The sequence below is a fragment of the Natrix helvetica genome (assembly GCF_964273705.1).
Source record: "Natrix helvetica genome assembly, chromosome: 3".
NCBI lineage: Eukaryota > Metazoa > Chordata > Lepidosauria > Squamata > Natricidae > Natrix > Natrix helvetica.
The window spans coordinates 98763466-98789344 of NC_138549.1; the positions used below are offsets into that span (position 1 = coordinate 98763466).

Consider the following 25879-nt stretch of genomic DNA (forward strand, 5'->3'; position numbering starts at 1 on the left):
CGAGAGGAGGAGAGAATGGATGAGCCGTCTCTCCTCTCCCAGACACCCGACTAAAACACTTTCTTTCGCCCGCGGAAGAGCTCGGGCGGGCGAAAGGAAGCGCTTTAGACAGCGGGGTGTGGGTGAGAGGAGGAGAGAATGGATGAGCCGTCTCTCCTCTCCCCGGACTCCCGACTAAAAGTTAATAAAAAAAAGGAAGGAGGGAAGGATGGAACTGGAAGGGAGGCAGGGAAGGAGGGAGGGAGAAAGGAAGGATAGGAGGATAGGGAAAGAGGAAAGAAGGCAGGCAGGCAGAAGGGAGGGAGGTGCAAGGAAGGAAGGAAGCATAGATAAGCAGGAGGGAAAGAAGGCAGGCAGGCAGGAGGAAAGAGGAAGGAGGGAACTGGAAGGGAGGCAGGAAGGAAGGGAAGGAGGAAGGGAGGGTGGAAGATAGTAGCAGTGAAAGCAGCAGTGTTCATAGTTGCTTTTACTGTCCTTTTACATTATTTACCTTATAAGTGGTAATAATATTAATAAAAAAAAAGTTCTGAGCTACCCTTATTTTGCTTCAAAGTTCTTTATTTGAAATTTAAATTTTTTTCCTGAAATTTCCCTCTTAAAATGAAGGTGCGTGTTATACGCCTGTGCGTGTTATACGCCGATAAATACGGTATTTGAATAAAGGTCATGTCTTTAATCACTTGACCTTCACTCACTTGCACTTTGATATGAGCCTTGCTTACACAATCAATTTGACCAGCCATTTCGGTGGGGAACTTTCTTTTCTATTTATATTTTTTAAAAAATCATGGTCTTCACTCCTCCCCAAAGGCCACCAGAGCAATATATAAAAACCAGAAAGAATCTCAGTCCTACTATCCAAAAGAGATTATGAAGAAAAAAGCAACACTTAAAGATTGGGAGGAAAGATAAAAGGAGTAACAGCTGAAGAGTGGTGTTATGTGCTCTAGGAATGATGTGACCATATGGTAAATCTGAAATGTGATTTTGTCTTTACTTTTCATTCTTTAAAAATGGACCAATTAGCGACATCATCAGGGTGACGTAAAAAAAAAAGTTGAGAGTTCGGCAAGGCGAGAGCGGATCCAGAAAACCAAGGTAACGATTTCTCTCTTTTTGAAAAGAATCCCTGACTACTTCCACAACTAGAATTGACTGCTATTGATAAGACTTAGAGATACATGTTTGTTTAGGGCTATCAGTTCTGGATTGCAAAAGTCTCCATGATTGCTAGAAAAGCATCAAAAGAGAGTTTACTGAATTCCCTGGCTGCCCTCTAATGGTTGTCCTCAGGGGTGAGATTGAACATTTTTAGCAACCAGTTCTCTGCCTGGTTGCTAGGGGGGGGGGCATGGCGAAGGGGGGCATGGCCTACTCAGCCTCTTCACTGCGAGGGGGGATTTTTCCCCTCCGCAGGCTCTGGAGGCTTTCCTCGAGCCTCTGGGAGTGCAAAAACAACCACACCCGGGCTCTGGAGGCCCTCCGGAGGCCAGAAACGGAGCCAGTTTCCAGACTTCCGGAACTTCTGATAGGCCTGTTTTTCGCCCTCCCAGAGTCTCTGCACAGGCCCTGTATTTACCTGCATGATGAATGGGCTATGTGGAGACTCGTAGGAGAGGTGGGGCAGGGTGGGCAGGGCCAGCCAGGCATTGCAACTACCGACTTGGTAAACCAGATGCAAAATTAGGATCTGGTTCACCCAAACTGGTCCAAACTGGTTGAATCCCACCCCTGGCTGTCCTGGTTTTTTGCAGCATAAATTCGGGGGCCCAACGCTTGATCTGACTTTATGAGCTGCTCCTTTTTCCTATATCTATCAATTACATTACTTTTTATTCTATTCATGGTGGCTATTTGGTTACATTCTGCTACTGTTTCCTAATTATTTTCTCATGGCGCAGCATAATTACATTTATATAAATAGAAAAGCCAATTTGAGAGCCTGTTAGATACAGTGGTTGAAGACACCAGGCTAGAAACCAGGAGACAGTCAGTTTTAGGCATCTCTTCGACATGAAGCCAGCTGGGTGACTTTGGGCTGATCACACTTTCTCAGCGCTAGGAAGAGGGCAATTGCAAACCACAAATAGTTTCAAGGAAACTGCCCAGGCTGCAGTCCCCAAGAGTTATAAGTGACTCAAAGGGAGCAAAAAATAAAACTAAAGCAAATTTATTAATATTTGAAGGTTCAGGTGTGGACCTTGATTCTACAGGGATTTGAAGATATTGGTGAAATTCCTGGGTAGAAGTCTTATTTACAAAAAGCTTTGCCAGGGAGCATTATTTCATAACAATATTGTTTACTCAGGTATCTCAAGCCATGTTCAGGCATTATTGTTCCATGTTCAAACTGATGCTGGATGAGGAGGAAGCAGGCCCTCCCCCCTTCCTTAGCCATATGCTTACAGTACAGCTCTCTGCAGCAGCCACATTAACTTTACAGAGAATTGCCTTTACAAGAGTCTACAGGAGTCTGACTGTCTCACATGGGATTGCTTATATATAGAATTAAGTCTTTGCTAGAGATCACAGGCTGTATAAATTGAAATAATCTCTGCACATATGTCACCAGCATGAACATTGTAATGGAATGTGTGGATGACCTTGGGGAATGAGGTGAAGAGATGCTGCCTAGGAAACCATCCAACAAGAGAAGCAGGAACCCTCAGTGGCTTAATGGTTGGAGAAAGAAAATTAACGCTGACCCACCCTAATGGATCAAGTAGTTAAAAATAGTCGTGGGAAATCTGTACTTTCAGACTTGCAAGATTCTTTTAAGGTAGCCTTGCATAGAGCAGAATTAGTTCACCTAGTCATATTTCTGGTTGGATTCACGTGGGACAGCTGAGAGATATGGAGAAGGAGGCTGCTCACTGCTACTCATAAGATAACTTGTACATGTATATGTAATGTCAAGTCTGTCATTTCTCCTTCATTTAGGCGGAACGAGTGAAAAAGGCAGGAGATGGTTCCCATCACTTGCTTTCCCCACATCCACCCACTGTACCAAGAAATCGCTTTGGGCGGCGCAAATTGGGTGAGAGAGGACCATCAAGTCACACGGTGAGGCTCTGGTGAGGCTCTATAGGATGAGCCATAGTCCTGTTTCAATTTTGTTTCTACAGTTTCCTACAACTGGAGCCTAGTTTAATGGAATATAAAGTGATATCGTGCAAATTTGCAACACTGGAAGACTTCTCTTAAAATGTTTATTCCCTTTTCATCCAAAGGATGTAAAGGTATCATACATGGCTGTGGTTATAAAGGACATTTGCAGATTTCCACCAAATGTATATAGATGGAGAGATGGGATTTTAGTGAAGTATGGCCAATCAGGAAGGCTGCGGATACTTTGAAGAAATGTTCGAATAGTGAAAGTAAGATAGTCCAAAATAGTCCTTGGCTATCTAGAAACTAAACAAGTCTGCCATTCATTTTATCCATGAGAATTTCTCTGAATCTCACTTCCAGCTTGAAATGATTTTGTAAAACAAATTCTCTTTCATTAGACTGAATTGGTTAAAAAAATGCTGGGGATTTCGTGGCACAATTGGCCATATGTACTTATTTTAACCTCCTAACAACTTAGCAAGTATGGCTTATTTAAAGACTGAAGTATCTATAACAGTGATGGCGAACCTTTTTCACCTCGGATGCCAAAAGCACGAGCTCACAAGCTATCATGTGCGCTTGTGTGCCCACCCCCATAATAATGCCCCTGTGCCGTGCCCCCTGTGCATGCATGCGTGCCCACCCCGCCGCTGCTCCACACATGTGCAGATGGCTTTCTAGGAGCCTGGGAAGGTGAAAATGGTCACACCTTCCCCCCAGAGGCCAGAAACAGCACATTTTCCGACTTCCCTGAAGCCTCTGGAGGGCAAAAAACAGCCCAACAGGCAAACCGTAGGTTTGGGAACGAAAATGAAGGCAGAAATCAGCTGGCCACGCGCTGGAGCTGACAGGGCAATGCCTCTCGTGCCCTAGGAAATGGCTCCATGTGCTACCTGTGGCACACGTGCCATAGGTTCGCCATCACGGGTCTATAATCACCTTATGTATTTTGATACTTGAAGAAACACGAATATGGAGATCTGGCTACTCAAAATCAATGTTACAGGTATTACTTATCTTTATTTGTTTAATTTATTACGGCTACCCAATTCTAGAATGGCACTGGATGGCTTAAAATATACATGAGGTATTCTTTTTAATTGAAAAATAACAGTTGAAACAACATGACCACCTAGACCAAAAGAAGCAATTCCAATATATAGAAAAAAGATTTTATATCATGCGAGTTCGCTTATAATTCATGTAACTTTTTCATGTGTCCAAGTGTATGCGCCCAATTGATATTTTAGCATGTAAAAGAACTCTGTTGTGGGATGACAATACAAAGAATCCTGCTTAATTTCATGAGAACTCTCTTATGCGAACATTATTTTCTCCATAATGTGACTATTTTAAATATATCTCTATTAGAATATAGCTATTTTTGAATACAGGTAGTCCTTGATTTACAACCATGATGGAGGCTGGCCATTATGGTCACAAGTGGTGACAGCTGTTAAGTGAGATGGTCTCGCTTATTGACTCCTACCCCCATCTACAAACTCCACAAACAAATGGAGCCTCCTTAAAAAAACAGAGTCCCCTACAGGCTCGTGAGAATAATATTTGCTTACAGAATAGCATAAGGTTGCCACAAAGCAGGCAACCTCTATAGGAATGCTGAGTCTTGCATTGCATCAGCCAAGCAGGTCTCTGCAAAAGACAGAAAGGTAAATTAGGTGCTGTTGGATCCTGGAGCTGACTGAGGAGCAGGCCAAGTCTTGCAAGTCTTTAGGTGGCTGAATGGGAAGAAGACCTCGGCCTACAAGCTCTCACAGCCCCATCTGCGCTAATAGTGTCTGCCTCCCAGCTTTAGGCTCCCTTAGGTGGCTGATTACAAAACAGGCCTTGGCTTATAAGTTTTCACAACCCGACATGTGCCAGTAGCATTCACTACCCAGCTCCCTTAGGGGCCTCTTTGGGAAGCAGGCCTTGGCCTACAAGTTGCCACAGCGCCAAGGGCAACAGTAGCAGCTGCTGCCCAGCTTTACACACTGCCTTGGGTGGCTGAATGGGAAGAAGGCCTTGGCCTACAAGGTCTCAGAGGCCCCTGTGCACCAGTAGTGTTGGCTACCTGGCTTTAGGCTCCCTTGGGTGGCTGAATGGCTGGGTGGGAAGCTGCCTGAGGCCTGTGAGAATCCAGCTGGATGGGGGGGGGGGAGAAGGAACTCTGCAGTGGCCATAACTTTCAAACTGGGTCATAAGTATCTCTCGGGAAGGCATCTGTCATAACTTGGAACAGTCACCAAGCAACTGATCATAAGTCAAGGACTACATGTATCTATTTGAATGAAATACGTATTGGCTTATTTCACTTAATTCATCTTTTGTACAATTTAGTTTAAGGAATATAAATTTATATAGATGTAAAACCTCTAACCATCTATCCAGGGGTGAAATTCAGCATGTTACAACAGGTTCTGGAGAACTGGTAACGGAAATTTTGAATAGTTCAGGGAACTGGTAAATACAACCTCTGGCTGGCTCCAGAGTGGGGTGGGAATGGGGATTTTGCAATATCCTTCCCCCTGGAGTGGGGTGGGAATGGGGATTTTGCAATATCCTTCCCCCTGGAGTGGGGTGGGATTGGGGATTTTGCAATATCCTTCCCCCTGGAGTGGGGAGGGAATGGGGATTTTGCAGTATCCTTCCCCTGCCACGCCCACCAAGCCACGCCCACAGAACTGTAGTTAAAAAAAATTGAATTTCACCACTGCATCTATCCCTTTTGAAACCAAAAATCCAAATGTAGATAGATTACAATTTCTTTTTCAGAAACATGCATAAGCTACATGTTTTTAAGTTAGGGATAGGCAGTGTGGTGCCCCCTCAGTGTTTTTTTTATTACAAATCCAGTGGTTTTAGATAGTTGAAGCTGTGTCTAAAAACTTACAGAGAACCAGTTTACTCAACCTAAGTATTTACCTCAGTGTCTTTTCATGGTTCAGATTTCTTATCCTCGACCAAGCACTGCTCCAGGAAACATACAACAGCCACTCCGACTTCAGCCCCTCTACGGAAAAGTCATGACTGAAGGTTCATCAAAGACTTGTTTGAGCTCCAGACCAAAGTTTCTCAACGTTGACAAAGAATATCATTTTACTAGTGAGGTTAGCATTTGTTTCTTTACAAATGCAGTACAATAAGAAGAATGAGGATATACAGTCATTTTGTACAATCATGCACAAGGAATCATCTAGCACATTTAAAAATAAAATAGAACGGGAAGTAATGCAGAATGAATTATGTTGATAACAACAAAGGGTAATTATTTCTTACAATTGGTTGCAAATGGGGGTGAATCATCTAAAGAGACCCAGTGGGGGAGTTCCGCGCTGGAGGTGGCTGCTGGATTGATGGCAGATTCTACCTCCCCCCTTGGTCTTGATGTTCTCATTTTCTTTTTCATTGTTTACTTTGTTCTATTATTTTACTTCTGTTTTCTTTACACTTTTTTCATTTCTTCCTTTTTATTGTTGTAAGCTGCCTAGAGTGGTTGGCACAGTGGTTAGAATGCAATACTGCATGCTACTTCTGCTGACTGCCGACTGACAGCATGCTACTGCTGCTGACTACAGTTCAGCAGTTCGATTCTCACTGGCTCAAAGTTGACTGAGCCTTCCATCCTTCCGAGTTCGGTAAATTGTTGTGCAGATTGTTGGGGGCAATATGCTGACTCTGTAAACCGCTGTAAAGTATTGTGAAGCGGTATATATGTCTTAAGTGCTATTGCTATTGCCATGGTGAAATACGCAGCAAATTTAACAGATAAATAATAAATAAAAGGAAGAGAAGCAGCTGCTGAAAATAAAGGAAGGGGGAAAAGTTTCAAAGGATTTCACTGCTGAAAAGCATGGATGCCTCTGAATTTAGATGTTGCTTGAAAGCTAGCTGAATATTCACTTTTTCTGTAATGGAATTTCTTCCTCTTTCCTTTCTTTCACGATTTGGTTTTTTTAAAAGATTTTTTAAAATCTTCCCTTTATTATTTTTATAAATATTTCAAAGCAGCAAACATAACTAATACTCCTTCCACCTCCTCTTTTCCCCACAACAACAATCCTGTAAGGTGTGTTGGGATGAGAGAGAGGGACTCACCCAAGCTGACTCATAGAGCTTTATGGCATGTATATAAGACAAATATAATGGAGGAGAGGGGAAACATCTCTTTGAAATGCTACACAGGTCTAATTCCTAGCTCTTCTGAATTAAGTTGGAATCATCGTATAGCTTCTGAAAGCTTGTGAGATCAAAATACTTCCTAAAACATTGTTTTATGCAGCAGCGTTGTGGTTATACTCACTGATGCCTGATTTACTTCCCACCATGTTAAGCTTAGGCCAAGCAAAAATGTTAAACTGTGAGCAGAGCAGAATGATGGAAATCAAATGTATAGAAGTGGTTTGGAGATAGTTCTCTTGGTTTAATCATATTAATTGAACCTGGGAGATAGTCATGAGGTGATAGGAGATAAAGCAGCCACAAAATAGAGAAACCTAGGCAACAAGAGCTTTGGTAGGGCACTAGTGGTAAAATAAGGACATTTAAATGACATGAATTTTATCCATAAATTGTATTGAACTCAGCTTGTAAATACACCCTAAATGTGGGAAGATAGTCTTCAAATTCAGCTTAAATGTACCTCATATCATTTCCGGCTTTAGAAATCATGGTTTTTAAGTGCTGCCTGTTTTAAACAGTTTGCAGTCCCATGCAATATGGGTAAAACTAAGTTTGTGGAAATCCAGTAGGTGTATAGGACCAATGGCAGGCAAGCGTTGGTTTGATGCTAGCATTCCACGTGTACCTCACGTTTAGCTTTTCCAGAATTGTATTTTAATAATAAAAAAAACCAATATCTCCAAATACAAGTAGTAATTCAGTTTAGATCCTCAACCAGCAATTTGTGAGAAGTCAGGAAGAAAAAAAAGGTCTTTATAGGGTCTATAAATCCCACCCACAGTGCAGGAATGTAAAAGCTGAGGAAAAACAGACAATTTTATTTCAGAAGCTGAAGCTCTGTGCAGATAAACCCAAGATGCAGGAATAAAAGCTGGGTGGAGTCTTGTACTTTCAGGAGTCAGTCAGGGAATCAGAAGCAGCATATGTCTAGGAAACCAAGTCCAAAGTTTGGCAGAAGAAATTTGACTCCCAAGCATGCATTGCTGTAGCCCTGGTTCAAGCATGCTGATGTATTTTTTGTAGAAGAGTTATGGATCCTTTTCAGCTCAGGCTCTAGCCTAGGTCAACTGAGAGCTTACCTGACTGCTTCAGAACTGCAGGCTCCTTCTCCAACAGGTCCTGCTCTTTTTGAGCAGATACCTGAGACGCCTCTGGCTTGTAGGTTGCAAGCTCAGAATATGTCAAACCTATTCTTTTAGGAATGTAAGCTAACAGTTGGGTCAGCAATATATAAACCATGATGGTAGTACTGTAGCTTTAAGTACTGCTGTAAAATGGGATTGGTTGCTGTTACCTCAAGCAGCCATAAGAGGGAGCCAGAATGACTGTTAGCTCTTTGTTTGTTAGATGCTGATCGGTGGATGTATCGTGAGTTACTGTGAGTTTTGCTACTGTTAGCGTCTTTGTGTGCTGAACTGAGTATATGATACTGGACTGTGTTCGATGGATAACTGACTGACTGAACTGTGTGTAAATTGAACCCTGAATACCTCTATTTTCTTTTTCTTTTTTTATTGAAAAGTTTTACACAAAACAAAAAAAATTTTTTAAACATTTTCTCCCTCCCCTCCCCCTCCCACCACCCACCCCCCTGTTTCCCCACCCTAACCCTCCCTAACCCAACCCCTGACTTCCCAGATAGAGACAGAAGCACAGTTACCAGCAAATCTGAAAAACAAATATCCCAATAATAATATGCATATATCAGAATAAGAACAGGATAATACAAAAAAGACAAAAAAGGAAAAAAAAAAACCATCATAACCTCCTTTCCAAAACCATTACTACATATTTATGAAACATTTCTCAACCAAATCCCATAGACACTTCCTTTGGACCGTACCTTAATTTTACAAAATCAATCCAGGGATACCAATCTATAATATACTTATCGTAAGAGTGATCTTTTAGATATACAGAAATTTTATCCATTTCGGCAAGATTTGCTACCTTAAGTATCCATTCTTCTATAGAGCATAATTCTGCTTTCTTCCAATATTGTGCTACCAGCAGTCTAGCTGCTGTAATCATATACAATATTAATTTAGTTTCAGCAACAGTGCAGTCAGGTACTATGCCCAATAGAAAAAATTGGGGAGCAAATTTAATTTTTCTTTTAAGAATCTTCTTCTGCATTATCCACCATATTTTAATCCATAAAGCCTTAACTTTCATAAATCTACAGGCAAATTACATCATTTTTATGCTGTTTCAAATAATAGAAAACCTTTCTTCTTTTTTGTGGGGAATTGAGTCCATTAACATTCCAGGTCCGCAGCCTGACCATCGTCAAGCTTAGTTTGAAGCTTCTGAAGCATAGCCCTCATATCAGTAGGAAATCTCTTAGGCCTTGCTCCTCCCACGGCTTCAAATTGTGTAGGTACATCAACAGAGATACTCGAAGTTTACTGTGTAGTCTTCTCCATTTTCTTTGCCGTTGCTCTAGTAATTCTCTGTTCTTTAAATTCCAATCCCAAGCCTACTGCTTCTTCCAGTCTCTCCACAAGCTGTTTATCAACTGACGCAAGTGCCGAGGCTGCTATCTCTATTGGCTCCTGCTGAACAGGCTGGGTCTTTTCCGATTCCAATCCTGGCTCGTCAGCATTCAGAACCTTGGAATAAAAATCTCTGGCCTTCTGAGTAGAATCCAATCGATATCTTTTCCCAGAGTAAATCAAAGTAACGCCAATTGGCAACTCCCATCTAAATTGCAGGTTACGTTTCTTCAGCTCATCCGTCAAAAATTTAAACTCTTTGCGCAGCCTAAGCATTTTCAATGGTATTTCTTTCAAAACTTTCACCTCCTGATCTCGCACCGTACATCTCTGATGATATGCAGCCTGTACAATCTCATTACGCAGGTATCTCCTTTCCAGATGAACCACCACATCTCTTGGCAGGTTTCGCTGTCTTGCATACCATGAGTTAACTCTGTAGGCTTTCTCAATCTGTTGGAGAATCTCTTTTGGATCCACTTGTAGAAGGGGGGCAAAAGCCTCCGCGCAAATCACCCTCAAATCTTCTCCTTTCCCGCTGTCTTTATCCTCTGGCAAACCCCTTACCCGCAGAACAGCCTCTAACTGCTTGTACTGGAATAGCAACTGCTCAAGCTCAATTCTATCCGCCCTCTCTTCCAACTTGTCTGCCCGGTATTCCAATTTTCCAACATCCTTCTGAGTCTCTTTAACCGCATCATCCAGGAATTCCAAATTTAGAACCAGTCCAGAAAGGGCAGAAACTACATCATTTCTAATATCTTGATTAGCCCGAGCTGCCTGATCCCTCATCTCTTCCATAGTTTGGTTCATTTGATCCATTTGGTCCTGTTGGCTTCTCATTTGTTGTTTCAAATCCAACATATTTTTCTCCATATCACCAAACTTAATGTTCAAAATCTCCAATATTTCTTTATTGGTAATTGCTGCAGGTGGTGGATTTTGGGATTGAGATTGAGGTTGTGCCAACAAGGACAGCTGAGATTGTTGTAAAGGAGAGGAGGTGCCCTTGGGCTTGATACCTCTCTGTGCAGCCATAACTTGCCAAGGCGTCAAGCAAGTCAAAAAAGAAAAAAGAAAAAAAAAAGGAAAATCCTCTTTTCTTTTCTTTTTTCCCCTCTTTTTCAATTCCAACCACCAGATGGCACTGTTGTATAAGGTTTCAGTAAGAGTCAATTAAGGAGAACAAGCAGAGAAAGAAAAGTAGCCATTTTAAAAGAAAAAAGTTCTCCGTTTTTTTCCCCCAAAGTGAAAGTCTTTGTTATAAAGCTGTAGAATAATAAGAGAAAGCAGAAAAAAAAACCCCAAAAATACTTGCAGCCACCGCTTCAGTCTCAGTCTGACCGTTACAATTCAGCACCAATCAACAATGTAAACGGAGACGTGCCTTCCAGAGCTTGCCCTGCAAAGCAGGGGGATCCAGCTGTTGGAGCTTCCTCTCGGGCCACCTGGGGAGCACCGCTTCTACCTCCAGGAATTCCTTCCTGGAGGGTCCAAATGGGCTCAACCCAGCCCGAAAAAGCTCTCCTCCGCCTCTTTGCCCGAGGCAGAGGATTTTCGCCCCTGGGAATCGCCGATGTCCGCGATTCCCGGCGAAACAATCAGCTGTAGATCGGATGCTCTAAAGGGAGCGTCCATTGCCCTGGTGGCATCCGCCGGAAGTCCAATACCTCTATTTTCCACAAAAAGTAAAAACCTATTTAAACTGCAGTGTCTCTGTATGCTGATGTGCGTGCTCTTCCACACCACTCTCATTACGCTTCTCAGCGCACTCGCTCTTCTAACGGGGAGCTTACCTAACATATTCCTCTAGTTCAGAATCATAGATTGGACTGTAACGATTGATCCTGTTGCACGTAGGAGCTGCCTTTTTAACACTTGTCAAGAATCCCAATTGTTTACTACAAAACAATAGTCTATTTTAGACATGGAACCAGGAATGAGAAATCTCTTTTAACTGGGAATTCATCCTGAAACCAAGGAAATTTAGATTTTTCTTTAAAAAAAAAAACACCGCAAAGAAATATACTGTTTTGTGCATGGAACTACTAAATGGAAAATTCTAGCTTCAACTGTTTTGTGAGTCTAAGTGTTTAAATGAATGTTAATATTTGTTCATTTTTTTCAGGGGGACAAAGGGATGTTAAGGCCTGTGCATTCAATGGATTTTTCAGTTGATGTATCCCCATACAGACTTCCCATTATTAACAATTATATGATACCTATTCCACAACCACCCAGAAGTGACAAAACTATCATCCCCATGAAACCTGTGGGAAGAGGTCGACGGTTTCGCCCTACAACTTCATCAAATGGCCTGGAGCAGTTGCTAATGAGGGTGATTCTTTTTCTTCTTTCCACTATTGTTTCCCCCCCTCCCCTGTATAAGTAATTTTGTAATGTCCTCTACTTAGCATATAAAGATGTGCTGAAATACTCCTTGATGGGTTTTTTTTTTTGCAAAAGAAATGTCTCTCTCCCATCTTTTTAAATGCACACAGAGATACGTCTTTTGAAATAAAGAAAATTTGCTTAAGTACGTTTTCCTTTCCTATAAAACATTGGTTTTCTTTCTAATACCAGTCTTTTGAATAGATAAATGTAACAATTTGAACCATTCTTCTGAATCTAATTGTGCTACTATTTCATCCAAGCTTTCCTTAAAGTATTTTTCAAAATATAGAGTACCTTTTCCCAACCTACAGCAGTGTAAAAATGTTAGCTGTGAATTCTAGGAATTGCCATCAGAAAGCTTTTGCTCTATTTTAGGGAAGACAGCCAGGTAATAGATATAGATTGATACTATAAAGCAAATAATTTGGAAAAGAAAGTTAAGCCCTTTTGCAGAAGTTCATTAGAGAAGCTGCCTTTAAATATACAAATAATACTTTTAGAAAATTGGTTATATGTGATGTCCATGATATTAAAGGACTCAAAATTATATAGGTTGAAGACATAATATTTATTTTTAGCCAAAGAGGCCTAAACATAGAATCCTTGAATAAAGTTTAAAATTAAGGACATCAAGCTGTTGAATTTGCAAGAACTCGAATATTACTCATAAACCGAATCATTTCTACTATGTTGTCACGTCTTTTCCCCAGGTATGTAATGTCCTATGTCAGGAAGCATATCTGCTCCTTAGTCTCAATGAGCAAAGGTTATGTTATATAAATCTGAATTTAAGGATGATGACTTTAAATAAAACACAAATAAACGAGTAACTGAAATCCCAAGAATGTAAGTTAAGCATGTAAAAAAAGGCTTTCTGTAAGATAGACTTCACTTCATTTGTTTCCAATTACTGGTAACTACGTCTGATTATGATTTAAGTATCTCATATCCACCTTGCAGAAGTGGGCAGCACTCAAAAGTATTTTGAAGAAATACTTTCCCAGTGATGTCTTTGAAGATTTTTGCAATCCTACAGCAGTGATTGGGGACAAATATGGATGGGGTAGAGAGACGTATGAGATTCCTAAAGAAGGCCAAGGTTATGACACATACCTGAAGGCCTGTCCCCATTGTCCCCCCCCCCCAATGAATGTATCAGAAACTAATCGAACATAAAATTCTACTCTCCTGATACTTTCAGATTGCAGTCTTATATTTTTCAAGACTGGGGGTCATGGTATATTTTAAATTCATGATACACAGCTCATCAGTTGGGGGATTTGATATCCCCTCCCAGTCTCAGAGAAATCTTCATAAGCTTTGCCACCTTGACACGAGAATTCCAATATTGGGAAAATAAAAAGAAAAACTCATGGGACATTTTCTGCATATACTGAGAGATGGATAATTCATATACCTCCTGATGTTCAGTAGAGTTTTTAATTCTGGGCACTTTGAAATTAAAACTCTTGGCAATGAACAGCAATCCTGCTTTCCTAGGCTGTTCATTGGGAAATTATATGAGAGAATATAGAATTTGTCAGTCTATTACAAAGTGGGGAAGGGGGGGTGGGAGATTATTTGGACCCTTTTCATAGACACCAAGATATTTCCATGCCAGTTCTTTTTCACAGTTAGATAATCCATCGTTAAAAAGGGGAGAAGTATATTGTATTATGTCCTTTGGGCTTGTAGACTTTATAGATTGTTATTCTGGGCTCTGGAACTGGCATAGAAGTTTCTGTCAGTTTTATCTAACTGATATACACAAATAGAGGGACTATTGAAGTAAATATGTAGCTGAAATGCCATGCTTCTCTCTCTCTCTTCTCTCCCCCCCCCCAATCTTTTCAGGCTTTTCCAGCAGGTTTTTAGATTTCTCCTCAGTGTGGGAGCTATCCACAGTGATATTCCGAATTACTATATTAACTTAAATGAATTAATGAATGTATCTAAGCCTATTTTTAAAATTGCTTTGAATTTTAGCACTTGTTCATGGGTGAGTACTTAAAGTCATTTCGAAATAGAATGAAATATCATGGGAACAAATGTCTAAAACTCCCCATGTTTCAGTACGTTTCTCTGCCATTTTATGCAGGACACTGGAAAATTCTGCAAGCCTCAAATACACAGCAATGCATATGTTACCATGGTCTATTTGGGAAAAACTGTGCACCTTTCGTATGACCTTTTAGATTATCGAGAGGAAATAAAAATTTACCAACAGCATTGTGGAGGAGAAAACCTATGTGTGTACCGAGGCAAACTGCTGGAAGGAGGTGAGCGTGAACCTCTTATTTTTATGTGGATAAACTGTTGAAGTGGTAGCAGAATTATTTCAGCAAAGCTTGGTCTGTTTATGTGTGTCCAGGGACTTATATTCCAGCTGCCTCCAACCAAGTCTAGATTTACTCTTTCATGATTGAAAATGAGGCTGCAATTACTTTTGCAAATTGTGGAAGGACGGATGTACAGGGGTGATTTAACAAAATGCAGTGGGTTAGATTAATTTTTGGATGGAGATGCATGCTTAATAAAATGCTTGCAGGGGTAAAATGAATACCAAATTATCTACGTACAAAAGCTATAATATATCAGTGTGAACTGTTTATCGCTCCAGAAGGGAAATGAATGCAGGCTTGAGGTTTGATTCTGAATGTGAATGAATGGTGATGATGTTGACTTAAGCAAAGTTGTTCCAGGTATAATTGCCGGCAGAAATGAGGGAAGAATAGCACGCTGGGTGGAATTAATCTCATGCCATGGTCCTGGGCTATTGCTGAGGAATGATAACTTTTCTATCATTAGTTATCATTTATTTAATTTGTCATAGTGCTAGGCATATGTGGAAATAATGTTGTCTATGCCCAAAGGCCTTAAATCTGTATTAAACTGACTGGTTAACAACAACAACAACAGGGAAAGAGGTCAAGGAGTAAACAGTTGCTAATGAAGAAACTGTTAAATAAAGCTGGAATGGTATTTGAGAAAGCCATGGATTTTTTTAAAAAATGAGGTTACATAAAAAAGAAAAGAATTGATCCATAAATATGCAAGTGAGGAGCAGAAGATACTGAGATTGCTGTTGAATGAAACAGCAGATACTTAAGTTTCTAGAAAAGAGAAAAAAACTTGCAATAAATGATACTCAACTTTATTTTTTTTCCAAAACATTAGTGATAATGTTTTGGAAAGCTATAATATATTTGACAAGGAGAATACAGAGGTTTAAGACTGCAGTGGTCCCGGGCAACAGTTGGAAAGTAGACAGAAGCAAGATTCAAATCAGAAAAGATACCTTTATGCAATTAGCAATTATCTTCTCTAGTTTTACCCCTTAGTTCTGGCCTACTTAGCAGTGGCATTATTTTTTTTAAAACACTAAATAGGAAATTTGAGAACTTTGATATACCTAAAGTGGTATATAAACTAGATTATTCTTTCTTGTAATCCCAGTCAATATTTGTCCTACACACACACACACACACACGCATGCACGCACGCATATACACACCTCTGCTATTTGCTATTGGCATAATACCTTCTCTAACTTAAATGTATTTTTTATGTAGTGTAAACTAGCTGGTATATTGTTGCAATCATTCCATGTTGAGGTAAAAGCTTCTGCCCTTCTACATTGGAATACGGATCTTTATTTAGTCAGTTCTCATCTAGACTATTCAAATCTGTGCTTTATTTAGAACTAAACAAGGAGTGGTGGTACTATCGAGAAAAAAAAAGCACCTTTACAGATAGTAGTGTCACATCTTGCTTGGTGTACAGATTAAAATAGTCTCTATGAGATCTGATAAAAGAACAATAAAGGTCTAAATAAGCAGAAGCAGGGCTGGAGGGAAATAGATCTTGATAATATAGAGAAAAAGAGTTGGATTTAAATGTCTGTTTGGAAGTAGTTTTATTATTGTTAGTATTCATCAGATTAGTCTGTTTAGTCAGATAGGAAATGGTATGTGAATGTATAAATGTTGAAACTAACACTAGCTTATTGTTTTTATAATTGTTTTGTATTTAGGAAAGCTCTCCATTTTAAATTTATTCTGCTTTATTAAATTCTGTTCATTTATTTAATGTCCTGTTCATTTATTTAAACAGCCCAAGGCTGTGAACATGACCCATACCCCTTCCTCCTCTTATTTTTCCCACAACAACATATAAAATGTTTCTGTATCTTGAAAACTTACTAAAGACAATTTGAGCATGGATTTCTCCTATAAGTACTACTTCCCTATGCAGGTATGATCCCTTTGATTTTGAAACGTGCCACCTGTAACTTACAGCTTTGAATTAGTACAATCTTGGAAGAAAGGGAAATGTGCTGGTCTTGAACTGGTTCCTTGTCTACCTTAAATGTGGTCAAAAAGTCCATTATATATACTTTTTTCCCATTTTCTCAACTACAGAAACGTTTCAGTTCATCTCTAGGAGGCATTATGGCTTCCCCTTCAGTCTCACCTTTTATCTGAATGGAATTCAGGTTGACCGATTAAGTTCTTGCTGCGAATATAAGCATCGGAAAGGTACTCGGCTAGGAGGCAAACATGGATACTTTGGTTTCGTCAATGTGGAAAGATCATCTCCTTGTTATAGGTATGCTTTGATATTGACATTGATCAACACAAAGCCAGAACTTTTAACTGTTCTATGGAATGTCTGACCACCTCCCTGCACATATTTTGATTCCAAAATATTATTAACAACCTTTTCTATTAATTTTACGATTGCGCGATTCTCCTTGGAAAATTTGGGAAGACTGTTATTTTAGACCATAAATTACTTCAGATCTCTCTTGCCTAAGTTTCAAGACATATTTTGATTTTTTGTATAAAATCAGAATTTGATTATTTTTTGGTAACACATAACATTCACCGAACCATTAATTTAGGTTATAAAATAGGTTTGATTAAATCTTTTCAAACTATCTAATTTTTATATCCACTTTCGCTTGAAAGCTGTAGAGAAAGACTCATATTTTTAAGCCTATTTGTGTGTTCACAGAATATTTGAAGGGAAGATGGGGTATAGTAAGGCTGTTACCAACAGATTGTCCTCACAATCTGTGGCCTCAAAGATTCAGTGTTTGATTGTAAAGTTAGACAGAAACATATTTACATATTCAGCTGTGTTAAGTAAGCAAGCTCCCCGTTAGGAGAGCGAGTGTCAGAGAAGTGTAATGAGAGTGGTATGGAAGAACACGCACAAACCAGCAGACAGGGACACAGAATAGTATAAAATATTGTAGTTTACTATGTGGAAATATAGAGGTATTCAGAGTCCAATTTACAGTCCAAGTCATACATGGTTCAGTCAGTCAGTTATCAATATTCTCAGTTTAACAGACAAAGTAGCTAACAGTAGCAAGACTCAGTAACTCACGATACAATATCCGATCAGCGTCTAACAAACAGAGAGCTAACAGTCATTCTGGCTCCCTCTTATGGCTGCTTGAGGTAACAGCAACCCATTCACATTACAGCAGTACTTAAAGCTACAGTACTACCATCATGGTTTATATATTGCTAACCCAACAGTTTACATTCCTAACAAGCTGAACATAATTAGAATCATCTACATGATTGTGGATCTAGTTCAGTCAAGCTTTCCAGTGGTGTGGATAATTTTAGCTGCATTTATGAAGATCCCCCATTTTTTACACTTTGTTCCATAAGCAAAAGTCTGAAGATGTTGATAATAAAGACTCTACATGTTTGGTGGCAAATAACCAATCAGAATGCCAGTCATTTCAAAGAGGCAATGAAGTATAGATTTCAGCTTTGTAAATTTAAGATATCTGTTTATATAATTTAATGGCTTAGACTGGCTTAAAGTAGTTTGTTCTTTTTAATCATAGTCCTTTTGTGATGTATTTTGAAATTCTATTTCTATCTAATTCTATCAGGGGTGTCAAACTCAAACTCCTGGCCCACGGGGTGCTTAGTTTTGGCCCATGGGGCTGACCAAAATAGCAAAGGAACAGCCCGCAGTGCCTCTGCCAGCAAAAACCGAGCACCATTTTCACTGGCAGAGGGCTGCAAGAGGCCGTTGGAGCCGAAAACCTACTGAAAAGAGGGGAAGGAAGAAGAAAGAATGAAGAGGGAAGGAAAAAAGAGAAGGAAGGAAGGAAGGAAGGAAGGAAGGAAGGAAGGAAGGAAGGAAGGAAGGAGATTATAATGCGAGTGAGTGAAGGTCTTAGGGAAGTCCTGCCTTAGCACTTGGCCACCATAGATGCCCCCAACACAAGTGACGTTGAGCCTGCCACACCCACCCTGGCCCTCTGAGGTCAAACACAACCCTGATGTGGCTTTCAATGAATCAAGTTTGATATCCCTGCCCTAGATCCTACAGCCTAGGATTTTGTAGGTTGGTTTTGGGGGGGTATTTTTGGCTCAATTCTATATCACAGAGCAGTAGACATATACGGTAGCTGTTGGTTACTTTTCAACTCTAGGCCCAAATTCCTTTCAGTAAGGTATTTATTTACAATTTGTGGGCATTGCAATATTGAACCTACATTTTCAAAGTATGTTTAAAAAGTACAATACGGAGAAACGTAAGATAAAAATTCAGAAAGATGGTTCATATATTACGCTGTTTCAAAAGAGGGGCTCTCCTGGGCATTCTCTGTTTGAAAAAGGTATTGATTTATGCTGATTGTGCAAATAAAAGAATATGGCATTTATTTTTAGTCTAGACCAGGAACCTTCTTTACATCTTTGCCAGAAATGAAAACATCAACCACATCCATTTCTTCTGTAATATTTTCATTTCTGTGATGTGCAAAGCAATGACAGACCAAAAAAGTGGTGCACATTTCCCCACTGGGAAAAATATTGTATAAACAGCAGTGAACAAAATAAGGAAAAGAAAGAAATAGAAACCCCCAGAGAGCCAAATGATTTTTCCGATAAGCATACTGCACCATCCAGAAACACTTCAGAGCCAGATTTGCATGATTAATGTAAACGTCATGCTATCACTAATGTGATAAGCGCTTTCTGAGGACTGGAAAACATGCAAATTCAAGCCATGGTGGTACTTTTTCACTGCATTTCTAGTCTAGCCATATAGGTGTGTTTATATGCCAATTTATTTTGACAAAATATCAGGCAAGAGAATAGTAAAATGCCTTGAATAATTACTCTGGGGAACAGTGTATTCTTATGACATATCGTTGTTGTGCACCTTAATCATTTTCATTGATTTTGTTTTGCGTAAAAACTCCTATAATCTTCTCTATAAGCAAACTTCTTTTATTCCGACTGCAAGCTATTCTGTTAATTGATTGATTTAGATTACACCTTTCTAACCAGATAGCCCTTATTTCGCTAGCTTATCTAAGCATTGGGATAGTAGGAAGAACTCCAGTTATTATACAACTATATTGTAGCCCAGTGGTTCTCAACTTGTGGTCCATGGACCTCTGTGGGTTCATGATGTCATCACAGAGGGTCCACGAAGACTTGAAGAAATGTTATGATTTAAATCTTGAGTTAATTCTTGGGGGGTATGGGGCAGTGGTGGGCTGCTGCCTGTTTGGATCGGTAGTTCCAACGTGTGGGCTCACCCACCCGGCCTGGTGCTATCATGTCCTATATAATCGCCAATTTTTCGATGCTGCATGCTCACATTTTCAGTTCTGGGCAAACCAGTTGTTACAATATGTGATGCCCACCTTGGGGCCATGGCCATCGGCCATGACCACAAAAGGTATTAAAAACAGTTCCCTGGTGAAGAAAAGGTTGAGAATCAGTGTTGAAGCCCATTGTGAGAGCAAAGCCATTGAAATTAGGGGACTGGAGACTAAAACATATGAAGAACGGTTGCAGGAAGTGGGTATGTCTAGTTTAATGAAAAGAAGGACTAGGGGAGACATGATAGCAGTGTTCCAATATCTCAGGGGTTGCCACAAAGAAGAGGGAGTCTAACTATTCTCCAAAGTACCTGAGGGTAGAACAAGAAGCAATGGATAGAAACTAATCAAGGAGAGAAGCAACTTAGAATTGAGGAGAAATTTCCTGACAGTTAGAACAATTAATCAGTGGAACAGCTTGCCTCCAGAAGTTGTGAATGCCCCAACACTGGAAGTCTTTAAGAAGATGTTGGATAGCTATTTGTCTGAAACGATATAGGGTTTCCTGCCTAGGCAGGGGGTTGGACTAGAAGACCTCCAAGGTCCCGTCCAACTCTGCTATTGTATTGTATTGTAAATATTAAATGCCTATTAAAATTTTGTTTATGTAGATTATTTTTCAACATATGGGTGATGTTGACTTTCTTTATATATTATTCAAATTTATATAGCCATCCATCTCATATGCATGACTCCTTAAAAGCAACTACAATAAATATAAAAAGAACAAATAAAAAAAGAACAATTCAAAAACCTATAGAAACTATCATATCAAAAACCATCAAATTCATAACCATGGTGATCACAACAACAGCACTCAGTTCAATCCCTGGGCCAGCTTTGTCACATTCTCTGCTGCCCATGCCCGATGGCAAAACTATGTTTTCAGGATCCCTAACCCTATGTAGTTTCTTGGGGGCGGGCGTATGGTATTCTAAATTAAAGGTAAGATAGTCTAGATAATATAGAATTAAAAGAATGTTGCAATACTGTTGCAGTTGAAACATCAACCAGCTAGTTAGTCAAGAGACTAATAATCAAACAACAGTGGTCTCACCATTCTCCCACAGATATCTTCTTATAAGATTATTATGAGATTATAAACAGGTGAGATGGGTAACCTCTAAGTCAAACAAACAAACAAACAAGCAAGCAAGCAAGCAAGCAAGTAAACAAAATATGCGTTGAAAGTGGCTTCTAAAAGGTACCTATATTCCAGGGGTGGGTTCAGGCTGCTGCTATTGCTGGTTAACTCAGGGACGCAGCTATGCACACAGGCACAGTACTGAAAAAAACCCGCTGTGCATGCGCAGAAGCAAAAACAAGATGGTGGCGCCTATGGTGCCGCCGAGATAACTGGTTTGGGAGCGTGGCAGGCTGAGTTATTACCTACTCGGCAAACCCAAATCGGTAGGAACCTACCTCTGCAATATCCACTGTGAGATTGTCCTTTCTTTAATGGTTTTTAGTCTTTATTTAATCTTTTTTTAATTCAATTGTTTCATGTTATCTTTTTATCACTTTGTAAGCTAACAAGAGTTGCTTCAACAGTGAGATGGGTGGCATATAAATTTAATAAATAAATAAAATGACTCATGGAATAACTTTTTATTTCTACAACAGAAATAAATTACAACAGAATTGAATGAAATACTGCTTCTATAAACTACGCCTGTGCAATCCAAGTTTTTAGTTGAAATTGGAATATTAGTTCTCAACAAGTCTTTGAATTCTTGGAATTTAATTGGGGAACTGTAGAAGAAATCTTACACATTTCATTTTACAGAAGTTTTTTTAAAACTAAAAACGTTTTTCTCAATGATTTTGTTCATTTTGTGCTCAGTGAATTCTGATCTTAAAGTGGTACTTTGATTTCCTCAAATCAGTACATTTGCTTTTTCTCTGAAAAATTGTGCCACTATTTCCCTCAGTTTTTACTTATATTATTTTATTAAGCTTATCATGGGAAAATGGGGAAGGGAAAAAAGGGGGGGGGGGAAGAAATGTAGAATAAATGGGAAAAAGGAAGAAAAACATTAATTTATGAATCTTCAGCGCAGTAGAATAAAAATAATATTACAACCTCAGCATTTTACTTTTACACATATTTTTTATCTAATACGTACTAGCCATTTCTGTCACAAGCTTGTCTAATCTTACAAATTCCAATGTCAAAGATTTCATTTTTTTTCTGTCTCCAGCACAAAATCCAGAAGCAGTTTCCAAGCAGAAATAAAGTTGGATGTATTTTTTTATTTGATTAAAACAATTAATTTGGTCATCTCTGCTAATTCAATCAGTTTTTTTCAGCCATTCTTCCATTGTGGAAATTAGTGTCTCTTCCCCCCCCACACACACTTTTTTTTGGGCATATGTAGCATTTTTGCTGTGTCAACCTATATAATAACAAATTTCCAGATTTTTTTTTCAAATTCTTTGTCCATTAAACTTTAAAGCAATGTCTCTGGTTTGATTTTTATATTTATTTTGAGAATCTTCTGTATTAAGATATGAATCTTATCCCAGTAATTTTTCCCTTTGTCACAAATGCATCAAAGATGATAAAAAGTTCCTTCTTTACATTTCCATTTCCAATATATATTTGAAGCACCCTTATACATCTTTGACAATTTGTCAGGTTAAATACCATTGGTACATCATTTTGTAAACATTTTCCTTTAAGTTATAATTCAACATAAATTTTAAATCCTTCAGCCACATGTTTTCCCATTGTACTAGCATTACATCATACCCCAAAATTATTTGCCCATTGAATCATACAATGCTTTTCATATTCATTCTCCAAATTCATTTTCAATAACAGTTTATAAAGCTTGGCAATAACATGTTCACCCTTACTGCGCAGTACAATTTCAAATTCATTTTTACATATTGTACATTTTTACAATCTATAATTTTTTGTCGTTTAAATCTTTCAATTTAAAGTGTGTAGATCAATGAGAGACACATCCTTCCCTTCCTTAGACTTAAGAGTGGCTGTTGCCCTCAAAATTGATTTTATAAAATCAATTACCCCCATTTTCCCTTACATTAAGCTTCATCCAACATTCCTTTTTAAAAAGACTTTAAAAACTCTGCCCTATTTTTCCTTAATGCATTATGAATCCATTGCTCTGAAGATGGACTGACAAATGGAAATTCACTCTCTCTCATGATACAGTTTTTCACTAGGATCAATTAGCTGATAAAACAAATTAAAATTTCTCCAGTTACTTTGGCAATGCTTGTACAATTCCAATATACATATAACTTTTTGTTGTATATTGTTGTATGTCCATTCCTGTTTTTTTTTTTTTTTAAATAGAAATGCAGGAACTTTCTCTGATTTTATTTTCTAGCACTCCATAGAAGACACTTTTAATAGTATGTTTTCATAATATTATACTAAATTTTTATCAGATGTATCATTACATTGGGCCTGGACAAAAAGCCTACACCTCCAAAAAAGAAGTCTCTTGAAGAAAGCAAAAAACTGGAAGATTGGAAGAAAGAGGAAGTGACACACAAGCCGAAAGAGGAAAAAAAAGTATTACCGTCCCACTTTCCTTCAGCTTCTGCGTTAAAGAAACGAGCTGCAGAACGTGCTGAAGAAAAGAAATTGGAGACCAAAAAAAGAGAGAAAGACAAAGATGAATTTGAGGATACCCAGAAAACTGCTATTTATGAAGGTATGGTGTGAAAAGAGAAGGTGAGGTGGTCAGTGAAGGGTCCTTGGTGCTGTCAGAGAACACTAAGGACCCCTTATTTCAACCCTGAGCTACAAATATTCTTCTTTATCAGTATAAGTCGCATGAAGAACACCCTTAATCTGAATTGATCTGAAACAGCCATCCTGGATCTACTGTCCTCCAGGTGTGCCATATTTGAGTTCCCAGAGTGCCCAAGGCGGCTGTTGTTATTATTTCATCCTTATCATCAATCACTCAATAAAGCCAAAGGAATTAAACAGAATCTGATGTGAATAGGAACTGAATATCTTATACCAGTTGCTTTGATGGTGTTTCACAAGCAGAATAGAGATTAGCATAATCAGATCTATGCTGCTTTGGTCACATATTCACTGATAATTTGTTTCCTTAAATCAGGGGTGTCAAACTCAATTTTATTGGGGGCCGCATCAGGGTTATATTTGACTTTGGAGGGGGGTAGGGGCATGACTAGGAGGGGCATGGCCAGCTCAACATCACCTGTGTCAGGGGTGCCTGTGGTGGCCCGAGCACTCTGCCAGTGAAAATGGACTTCCGACCTCTGTTTTTGGCTGTGGTGGCCTCCTGCAACCCTTTGCCAGTGAAAACAGAGCTCAGGCGAGCCGTATCTGCCCCCCATGCTCCATTTTCACTGGTAGAGGCACCGCGGGCCAGTCCTTCGCTGTTTCTAGGGTGGCCCCATGGGCTCGATCTAAGCACCCCATGGGCTGGATCTGGTCCCCGGGCCTTGAGATTGACATCCCTGCCTTAAATTGTTCCTTGTTGTTTCCTGGCATTGTAGAACGTGGGGGTGGGGGAGGACAAATGAAAGGAATAAAGGGGTAGGGGTTGTCACAAAAAAAGTGGAAGTCAAGCTATACTCCAAAGCACCTTGAAGGTAGGGCAAGAAGCAAAAGCAATGGATGGAAACTAATCAAGGAGAGAAGCAACTTAGAACTAAGGAGAAATTTCTTGACATTTAGAACAATTAATCAGTGGAACAACCTGCCTCCAGAAGTTGTAAATAAAAGCAGAGTGAACAATTAAATTTGACAGTAAAACACATTGTAAAACTTCAGTCCACCATTAAATTTGATGATGTTGCTATTTTTTAGGGTTAAGTAGAAAGGGGAACAAAAGCTCATGGACTTAAACTTTGGGGGTTAATGAGAACCATTAAATAATATGCAGTCAATTTCCTATCTCACAAGGCAATAATTTTATTTCAGCATATGAGGAAGATTTTGAAGCTGATGAAGAGAAACCAGTTGTGAAAGTTGTGAAAGTTGTGAAAGTTGAGAAAATTGAGAAAGAAACACGTGCTGATGATCAAATGAGTGAAAAAGGGAAGCCATCTTCCGAAGGGGAAACAGACCGTTCTGATCGTGAAAGGAAGAAGAAAATCTCATCACAGAAATCTTCACGGACTTCTGAGAGTGAGCGCGATGAAAGTGAGGAATATACGGAAAGCTGCACAGAGGAAGAGGAGAGAAAACATGGTTAGTATTTTTTTTCTCTTAAACTAAAGTATAGCATCCTAATATCATTTTTAATATTTCAGAGGACTCTTCATTTTCAGGGTCATGATTAAGTTGGATTTGCATTTATTCATTTGTTTATTCATTTATTTATTCATTCAATTATTTATTTACTGCTTATTTTTGTTTGTTTCTTTGCTTGTTTGTTTATTTATTTATTTCCCATGTTGTCATTATTCAATCTGATTCTACATCTGTTAATCCAAAGAGGAGCGTAGGGACAGGAATGAAGTTGACGGTTACAGAGTGAAATATTACAACATCTGTTATGAATTATGTCTGCACTTCATATCTCAACTGCAAATACTCTTGTCTTTGCGTAGAATAAAATAGACACTATTCTACTCTGTACAAAAAAAAGGGCATAAGGGGAGCTTTGCTTTCTCATTGTCTTTTTCAAAACTTCCCTCATAACCATGTTGCATGCTTTTTCTTCTCTGCACTCTGTACTCTGCACTAGAAGAAAGCAAAGGCCAGCGCACAGTTGATCACTTCGTTTGCAAAGTCTGGTGGTACGGGCAATGGTGTGTTCTATGCATTGTCTTTTCTGAGTTGGAGACATATTCTTCTCCCACATTTTACCACTATCTTGCAGGGCAGCCAGTAGATCTCCTTTTAGCATTGTAAAGTGTGTGTGTGTGTGTGTGTGTGTGTGTCTGTCTGTCTGTCTGTCTGTTGGTTGGCCAGCCAGCCAGCTGTACTAGAGATCTCTTGTCCCAACTTTGTGATCTTGCACTTTATGGTCCACTATTTCTATTCACCCTAACTTGGTTCCCACAATGAAATGTCCCAACCTCAAGGTGA

At 39.3% G+C, this 25879-nt stretch overlaps 1 protein-coding gene across 1 annotated transcript in view; it reads left to right on the plus strand.

Moving 5' to 3' along the window:
* ERICH3 (glutamate rich 3) overlaps window positions 1-25879 on the plus strand; it is an 86429-nt gene that overhangs the window by 24878 nt on the left and 35672 nt on the right. The window contains exons 4-11 of the mRNA XM_081949159.1: window positions 1027-1098; window positions 2941-3063; window positions 6060-6221; window positions 11917-12126; window positions 14281-14461; window positions 16604-16790; window positions 23251-23519; window positions 24767-25036. Coding sequence (XP_081805285.1) covers window positions 1027-1098; window positions 2941-3063; window positions 6060-6221; window positions 11917-12126; window positions 14281-14461; window positions 16604-16790; window positions 23251-23519; window positions 24767-25036 — 1474 coding nt within the window. The remainder of the gene's footprint in view (window positions 1-1026; window positions 1099-2940; window positions 3064-6059; window positions 6222-11916; window positions 12127-14280; window positions 14462-16603; window positions 16791-23250; window positions 23520-24766; window positions 25037-25879) is intronic.